Source organism: Aegilops tauschii, chromosome 6, assembly GCF_002575655.3.
Source record: "Aegilops tauschii subsp. strangulata cultivar AL8/78 chromosome 6, Aet v6.0, whole genome shotgun sequence".
Taxonomy (NCBI): Eukaryota; Viridiplantae; Streptophyta; class Magnoliopsida; order Poales; family Poaceae; genus Aegilops; species Aegilops tauschii.
The window spans coordinates 487,421,190-487,430,573 of record NC_053040.3 but is presented as its reverse complement, the minus strand read 5'-3'; the positions used below and the strand labels follow the sequence as shown (position 1 = coordinate 487,430,573).

Here is a 9,384-nt window from a genome sequence, read left to right as displayed (position 1 = left end):
TTTTCGTCCTGGGCGGGCCGGAGACACAACTGCATGACATTCTTTGGGCCGTCCATGACGGAAAAAACCGTGGTAGAAGCGAGGGTGAAGAAAATTTCGGGGAGTTCCCGGTTACGGTGGGAGGTCGGAGGCCGAGCGATGCGCGTTTCTCTCGTACACGTACGCGCGTGTGTGCGAGGCGTTGGCTCTAACTGAACCCGAGCGAGGCATTGGGCTCTAACTGAACTCGAGTGATTGCACTGCAGGCTACGCATTACTGAACCCGAGCGATCGATTGATGGCTGTTAACTGAACCCGATCGAGTGATTCCTTCGCTACTACTGCTAACTGAAGCCGATCGATGCTGCCTCTGGATGAACAGTGAGCGTTGCTGGGGGGTTTGGATGAACAGTTCCCGGTGGGGGTGGATGAACAGGACCCCGTGGTGTTGCCTCTGGATGAACAAGACCCCGATCGATCGAGCCGGTTGGGGCTGGATGAACACGACCCCGTGGAGGGCAGGATAAACAGGACCACCCCATGGAGGGCAGAATGAACAGTAGACGGTGGAGGGCTGGATGAACAGTAGCCCGTGGAGAGGTGGTTGAACATGAGCCCGTGGAGAGGGCTGGTTGAACAGTAGCCGGTGGAGTAGCGCGTGGTGGAGGCTGGATGAACAGGAGCCCGTGGATGAACAGTCGCAGGTGGAGCCTGGAGGAGGTCGACGGTGGATGAACAGTAGCCCGTGGAGGCTGGAGGGGGTCGACGGTGGAGATGAACAGTGTCCCGTGGAGTCCCGTTTTGCGGTACGCCACACCCCTCCCGATGAACAGGACCCCCGTTTCGACCGTAGCGCTCCAACACAAGTCCGTTTCCTTCGTTTTGCGGTACGCCACACCCCTCCCGATCAACAGGACCCCCGTTTCGACCGTAGGAGGTCCGTTTCCTCCGTTTTGCGGTACGCCAGACCCCTCCCGATGAACAGGATCCCGTTTCAAACGTGGCCGGTCGAACACAAGGCCGTTTCCTCCGTTTTGCGGTACGCCAGGCCTCATTTCCATCGGCTGTTCCATCCAAGCCCTCCTGATGAACACGACGACGCATTCCGTTCCGACCCAGCCGGTTGGCTCCCCATGAACACGACGACGACGCTGTTTCTCCGTTCCGACCCAGCCATGTACACGAGCCCTGGCCGTACGTATGCGCGAGTAGGCGTTTGAGACCCTGCCCGTATGTACGTACGTGGCCGTATTTTCTTTCTTGCACACTGGCCGCTGTACGTACGTGTACATGCTATGTGCGCGCCTCTACTACGACACGTGCGCGCCTCTACATCGACCAGTATGTACGTACACGTTCGCGACCAGAATGACAATGCTACGTACGCTTCGACCAGGTGGGTCCCGACTGTCAGGCACTTCCTTGCCTGCGAAGATGTAGCTGGTGGGTCCCAGCAGTCAGGGGGGCGAATCGTTTTTTTTGCCCGGACGCACTTCCTTGCGTGCGAAGATGTAGCTGGTGGGTCGTGTTTTTTCGCGAAATATGGTGGCCCGTCCGGTGGGTCCCCGCTGTCAGGTGGAGGAATAATTATTTTCCGCGTAATAAGGAGGCACTTCCTTGCTGCGGCTGTGGACCCAGCTGTCAGCCTCTCCATGTACAGTCCACGTCCGATGGAAGCCGTTCCTTGACCACGTTGACCACGCCGCGCCGAGAGCACCAGGGCGGTGGACGACGGCGAGGCCTAGGAAGGGGATGACGCGGAGCCGGGGAAGACGCGGCAGTGGAAGCCCGCGCGGAGAGGAGTACGAGGGTTCACTGGTTCGGCTGCGGTGTGAGGTTGCCGTCGCCGCAGGGCCTGGCCAGCGGTGGGAATAGTAGGGGGCGGTGAGTTCTCCGCGGCAGCACAGCCGGCCACGGGAGGCAGGAGCATGCGGCACGACCGGCGCTGCTTTGGGCGGCTGGAGCAACAAGACCAGAGGTTGAAGAAGCACTACGTCCGTTGGATGGACATCATACGGTCACTGGAGCTAGAATCGTGCATATTGACTAAGTTGACAAAGCCCTCCGTCCCCGTCAACTTAATAGGCCCACAAGTCAGCCTGCCACTATACTGGGTCCCAGCTAGCAGGGGGGGTATTCATTTTTTTGTGCGTAATAAGGACGTACTTCCTTGCGTGCGAAGATATAGCTGGTGGGTGGGGTCCGAGCTGTCAGCGACGGTAACATTTTTTTCGCGAAATACAGAGGCCCTTTTGGTGGGTCCTAGATGTCAGGTGGAGGAATCATTATTTTGCGCGTAATAAGGAGGCATTTCCTTGCGTGCGGCCGTGGACCCAGCTGTCAGCCTCTCCACGTACAGTCCACTTCAGATGCATGTCGGTCGCTGACCACGTTGACCAGGCCGCGCCGGGAGCACCAGGGCGGTGGACGACGGCGAGGCCTAGGAAGGGAATGACACAGAGGCAGGGATGACTCGGCAGTTGTTTCCCACGCGGAGGGGGGTACGACTATACGAGGGTTTACTGGTTCGTCTGCCATCGCCGGAGAATAACAACAGGTGTGGGTGAGTAGAGGGATGGCTAGGCCAGTGATGGGAGTACGGTGGGGCAGTGAAGCCTGCGCGGCAGCACAGCCGGCCGCGGGGAGGAGGGAGCAGGCAGTCCCGCCGGTGCTTGTTTGAGCGGCTGGAGCAGGAAGAGCAGAGATTGAAGAAGCACGACGGCCGTTGGATGGACATCCAACAGTCACTGCTTGTGCGTCAACCTTTTTTTTAGGAAAGCCTCAAATCTGTAGAAAACAACATACAACCCATCTGCCATTATTTCTAATAATTTACAGCCCATTTGCTAATTCTGAAGGTTTTTTTGAAGCCCATATTCTTTTTGTTAGCATTACAGCCCATATTGTGGCCACGGTTAAAAAATTATACGAAATGTTGCATATTTCGGTGCGGTCCGAACTGTTTTTAATCCCGAAATTTCGAGTCACATTCAAACTGATTTTAAAAATAAATGTATATCAATATAAAATCTAACAAATTGTCCACGCATAAAAATTAATGCAATTTAAAATCTTGAAATGAAAAAAAGAAATTTGAAAGTAATTGCCGCTTTGATGTGTTTTAAAAATGTACAGCCCATTTCTCATTACTGATAGGCCATTTTCTCGTCCAGCCGAATGAAGCTCTCCTCGTCTTGAAAGATTTGCAGCCCAATAGGCCTGACAAAGCGACTTACTTGGCAAATCACAAAAAAACTGGGCTAGCCATTTTCAGAAAGAAAAAAAAACTACTGGGTTGGTCTGTGGTAAACATAAAAGAGAAGGCTGTCTAGACGTGCCAGAGTGCCCCGCATAGCCCAGTTGACACCCTGCTTCCGTCTAAAAAACAAATTAGGTAAATGCCACAACAAATATGGCGATTCATAAAAATGCCACTGCAATTTCTAAACTTTGAAAAATGCCACTGCAATTTTTGCAAACTTTGGAAAACACCACTGCAATTTGCAAACTTTGAAAAACGCCACTCCAGACTTCGAAAAATGCCACTGGGGATGGCATGAAATGGCATTTTTCAAAGTTTGGAAATTGCAATGGCATTTCTTAGAAACATCAGATTTGGAGTGGCATTTATCAAATTAACCCAAAACAAAAATAACTGGGCGAGCTGCTGGGTCCCTGATGTCAGCCGCTCGTTGTGCAACTCTCTCGTTTATTGACTACGTTGACAATGGCATGGGACCCAGATGTCAGAAATCCATTACGAGGAGCCATTTTTTATTGGATTGAAATAAGGAGGCACTTTGCTTGCGTACTGCCATGACCTTGGCGGGTCCCTGTTGTCATCCTCTCCACGTACAATCATCTTCTGGTTGTGTACGCATCAACTTGGTAGGCCCACAAGTCAGCCTCTAAACCCGTGGAGGACAAATACAACCCATTTAAAAAAATAACAACCCATTCCATATGTTCAAACGGAAAGTTCAACATTCAGAGCAAAGTAACAGGTCTGATCCACATATAGAGTACTGAACTTCCACGTTGACAACCATCATAGCCAAGTTAACTATCTACTTCCACTAATACTCTAATAGCGTACAAGTACTAACTTACTCTTAGCTAACTAGACGATGCCGGCCGCCATCTGCGTTACACGCTAAACGCCGGCACCGGCGTCCTCCGCCTCGCCTCGGACTTGCCAGAGGTGCGATAGGGCGCGTTGCTCGCGCGCGTTGGCCCTTTCCATGCCGGCGTGGTCCACCGAAGCTTCGGCTTCTAAGCGGGAAACCCACTTGACGAGCTGGTAGTAAAAATCGGCGTCGCGAACGCGTGCGTGTCTGACAGCCTCCAGGGTTATTTGCCGGGCACCGGCCTCCACGTAGTCGGCCCACGTGCGGGCGCTCTGCTCGCGACTCAGAGCGTCGGTGCGCTGCTGCTCCATGTCCCGCTGGCGGCGCAAATCGGCGATACGCTGCTCATCCGCCAAGCGGTCGTGCTCCAACAAGTCCTGCTCCTCCGCTAGGCGGTCGCGCTCCAACAAGTCCTCGATCTCCGCATTGCCATCTAAAGACCGATAGAATGCCTCCTCCCTCCGTCTGCCTTCTGGTGAAAAACCGAACACTAGTTCCGGCGGTGACCGCCTCCGGCCACGCCTATCGCGGATGGGCGGGGGCATGGCGGACGTGGCGAGAGCGAGGATAAGTGGCGAGCAACGTCGGGCCGGTGGGGGCTTATGAGGATAGGGCGAGTTGGGTCACGGTGCCATCATAGAAGGCCGAGAAACAGTACTTATAAGCGGAAGGTAGCGCGACGGTCATCGGAATTCAATGCATAATGAAGCAGGCATGGCTTAGCGCGCCAGCTTGCCGTGGAAAACTAGAGAAACTGAAATTCTGACTGTGCCGTCCCGTCCCGTCTATGCTGGGTCGCACGCCGGCCTTACGGTCAAACGAGTGGACTCGAATCATCTCCCTCCTTGTCAATAATGATTCCACGGATTTAAAAGGCCCGCAACAATTAAAGCACATCTTTTTTCGCATCAGTTAGCTGCCTTAATTACGGCCGGCTGCATGCGGGCACTCAAAATCGCTCGCAGCCAGTACGCGGAGCAGCATGCAACGAGTCGCAGCCGAGGGCATTAATTGATGAACTTTAGCTGGGAAATAAGGCATTTGCGAACGTTTTTGCTAGCAGTTTCTTCAGATTCGCATGGCATTTTCTTCAGAGCAGCTTGTCAGTTTCTTCAGAGGTAGGCATTTCTACTGAAGATAGCAATTTGTCGAGTTCCCAACCGCTCTTGGAATTACAAGAACTATCAAGTTGTTGCTATCTTCGACAAGCTTGTTGCCGTCCTTCGTGGTTCGACTGGATGGATATTGCTCAAAAATCAGTTTCTATACACGGATGTGTACTGTGATGCAATTGAATATGAGGATATTGTGTTTGCTGCCACCACTCGTGGCACTGTTTTTGCATGGGATCCTCGTAGTTTCGGTACGTTTGTCTTCCACCGTAATTATAATTGTTTCATCCACATGCATGCGGGTTAGCAAGTTTTCCTTTACTAATTAACCTTCTTTTTGTGTTTGCAAGGTCCTGTGAACATCCCACCTATACTTGAAAAATTTTATAAGTAAGGGGGAGATGAAGATGGTGATGATCACGAGCATAAGGAGGAGCAGAACTTATATACTCAGTGGCGCCTGGCAACTAATTCCGATGGATCACCTCTTCTTGTCTGTATACAGTGCACTCAGATTGTTACTACTGAGGAAGCATGTGTTGTCTCCCATGGTCGCCCTCTCCTGACCTATTCCAACACCCGTTGCATGGTACTCCCTCCGTCCGGGAAAAGTTGTCCACAGCGTAGTTCATTGTGATTTTTGCAAATAAACCCTTAGGATTCTAAATCTCCTGCTAATTACCCCTTTGCTTCTTCCTCCTCCGGACGCTCGTGGCAGGAACAAGCCCAGCGCGCCGTCGGCAGCCACCGTAGAGCCCAGCGCGCTGCCGTCCACCTGCGTCGCCGCTGCGCCACCGTCCACCTGCGTCGCCGCTGCGCCACCGCCCACCTGCGCCGCCGCTGCCAATCCGCGGTGCCCCTGCCCACCTGCGCCGCCTGCACGAAGGCGAGCTGCGCCGCCGCCTGCACAGAGGTGACTGCTCCTCCGCGGTGACCAACTGGACGCCCGCCTCCTCCACGGCTGACGGCACCTCCCTCGTCGCCCTGCCCGCGTCCCTAGCCGGTGCGGGCCGCGCCCTCATCCTCTGCCCGCTTCCTCGCGCCCGCGGCCGCCGGTGCGGGATTTGGGCAAGTCGCCGGCCGCCGCTTCCTTCTGCGGCCGCCGCGATTCCCTCCAGCCTCTGATGCTGCTGCTGTTGGGCGACGCCAACGCCCCCGATCGAGTCCTCGCCGTCTGATGCTTCTGCTCCTCCTCGCCGTCTGATGCTGCTGCTCCTCCTTGCCGTCTGACTTCTCTGCCCCGCATCTGCTGTTGAAAAGGTGAATTTGTAGTAGAAATTGAAGTAGATATGTGCAGTGGAAATTGAATTGAGCAGTGCTACACCTTCACAATATTGTGCAACATCCGCATTCGCCTGAAAAGGAGAGGGAAGGTTAAAAAGTTCAGGTTCTGTTAACTGAACAGGTTCAGGTTTAGGTTCTGTTAACTGAAAAAGTTTAGATTCAGAAACATTGTTGGACTGATAGGAATTTTGTTGAACAGAGCAATCTACACCTGTAATTTCTACTGTTATGCCTTTGTTACTCCAGTCAAAATTTTCAGTCAAGCACAACTGATCGTGTAACTTGAGAAAATTATTGGAGTAGATCAAATTCAGTCATTATAATGTTTGATGCCTACATCAACACTTCTCTATACTGCATGCATGCTTGCTTGACAAAAAAGCAGTAGAAGAGCAGAACATGCATGCTTGACAAAAAAGAGAGCATAAAGTACAAAGTATACACTATGATCAATCCTGATTTTATTTGAATTAATTTTATTTTATTTGAATTTGTTCAATGAGCATATTCTCCTACTTTACCAAGTTGTTCCTGCATACTCATGTATTCCTAGTTAATTTACCAAGCAGTTTCAAAACAAAAGCAATGGAACTTGAGCTGAAATAGAACTTGACAGCCTGTACAGTGAATATATGCAGTGAATAGAAATTGACAGGTTTTCTTGACTGAATTCAGTCCTGTACAGTGAATATATGCAGTCAATATACAATCATTGTAATTTTTGGAGTCAAATCACTCAAGCAGTAACTGAATTTTCAAACGGAACTCCTTGTTTACTGAACTTATGCTAATGGATTTGCTCTTTCAAATTTGACAGTGACAATTGTGTCAATTTTATCTTTCTTCAGTTGGTCCTAACAATCAGATGCTCACACTGAATTTCAATTGGTCTGTAACTTAAACTGAGATACAAAAATTTGAGTCAATACTCCTCTGTTTTCAGTGAGTACTCCAGTCTCCAATAGCAACACAAAATACATGCAGGCACATGTCCAGTAGCAAAAAGTTAACTGAATTGTTAACTAAATTTCAAATAGTTAACCAAATAAACATGTATGGTTCTGTTCCTTTTTTCAGTTTCAGCAGAACATTTATGTTTCTGTTCCTTTTTTCAGTTTCAGCAAAACATTGTTTCTGCAAAATGTTTCAGTAGAGCCTGACTGAATGAAAGAAGTAGAACATCTATCTCAACTATACAAAATTCAAGAAGACCAAAAATCAGTAGAACTTGACTGAATGAAAAGTTTCTCATAGCTGCTTTTGCTTGTACAGAGAGAGGGTACTCCGGGAAGAACATGGGCCTGTCAGGGATCCCGTGCGCTGCAGCATCTGCTCGCCCCCAACATAACAAGACCAGAATCAACAGAAGCAAACCACGGAGTTGCTGGCCAAAATAATTTCAAACAAAATGAAAGCTGACAAGGGAGGAGAGGACCTGCGTCATGTTGTTCTGCTTCTTGATGAGGGAGGTGAGGAGGGGCCTGAAGAGCGGGGACTCGAGGAGCATACCCAGTACGCCTTGGCGGCGAACGGAACCCCCTTCCTCCTCCTTTGCGGACTGGCGCACGACCGAGGCGGCGACCGGCGCGTAGGCCCACGCGCACCCGAGGTGGCGCAAGCGCAGCGCGAGACACTGCTGCTTGCCCCGTGCCTCCTCCGGCGCTGGGGGCAACGAGGAGGAGGTGTCGCCGCCGCGCGCAAGCAGGAGATGCAGCGGGAGGAAGAAGAAATGACTTTGGGGGTGAAAGAGAGGAGATTTGGGAGGCAGGCAAGGGGGGCAGGGGAGCTGTGCGAGGCAGGAGGGAGCGGTGGCGTAGGCATCCCCGGCGGCGGAGGAGGACGCGCGGGAGAGCAGGGGAGCAGCACGGCGAAGCTGAGCAGGGGAGCTCTGGCGTCGATGCGCCCGTGTCAGAGCGGCGGGGTGTGTCGATTGGAGAAAACGAGGAGTGCGGGTTGTGTCGGGAGTTTGGGGAGGGGTTTTCTGCAAAAACGCCACGGTGACAACTTTTCCCGGACGGAGGGAGTATTCAGGACGGATATTAGTGTGCTAGCGCAAACATCTGCTCCCTGGTTCAGTATTGATAGTCTTGGAACAAACTCGCTCTTCCTTGGACCAAACTATCCAATAATGGTGAAAGGCGATCCAGCTGCTGTTGACACAACGTTACTATCATTTATGAGAAGCAAGTGCATCTATACCTCGGACATTTCAGTGTTTCCCTACCCTGGTCCTGATATATGCCGCTTCAGCCTGGATGATCAGTCCTGCGTTGCTCTTGATATTGACAATAGCTGGCCCTTCCCAGAGCACCTATGGTTCAAAGCAAACGTTTCCAACGCCGAGGATTGGTTGAGTTGAAGTTCATTTCATTGCTTGTTATTTGTTGTGTGATGAAAACTTTAGTATTTGCTAGAATGTTTTGTTGGAAATAATCTATAATCTAACATGTATCCTCGTTGTTGTTGTGTGTTGATGACTTGTTGTATTTAATGAATGGTACATTTCAGTTGCGAATGCATGTCATAGACTCAATTTATGAATGGTTTTCGAGTCACTTCTTGGAGTGTGAGTACCGTAGTAGTATAGCCAGCATCCAGTTAGTATATGAAGTTGCCACATCACATAGAGCCAACCTAATATTGGAGTATGCTAGCCCTCCACCGGCGCGCCGCTTCAAATGGCGGAGGAAGTGAGAGGTCGCGTCACCTTGTGTCCAGATCTGAGATGCCACGTGTACCAGATGAATGACTCCAAGTTCGACCACTGTGATGTTAGGTGCGAGCCCAGGAACACTGTTGGAGAGACCCACCTCATAATTTTCCTACATTGGTCGTTTGATTCATAGGATAGAATGCTATAGGATTTTTTTCCTATGTAATCA

At 51.1% G+C, this 9,384-nt stretch overlaps 1 protein-coding gene across 1 annotated transcript; it reads left to right on the top strand.

The window, feature by feature from the left end:
* The first annotated feature begins 6,355 nt into the window (after window positions 1–6,355).
* LOC141026327 (uncharacterized) lies at window positions 6,356–9,026 on the top strand. Its single transcript, XM_073502639.1, has 2 exons — window positions 6,356–6,478; window positions 7,775–9,026. Exon 2 carries the CDS (start codon window positions 7,911–7,913, stop codon window positions 8,859–8,861), a length of 951 nt encoding a protein of 316 aa, XP_073358740.1. The 5' UTR covers window positions 6,356–6,478; window positions 7,775–7,910; the 3' UTR covers window positions 8,862–9,026.
* Window positions 9,027–9,384: the final 358 nt, after the last annotated feature.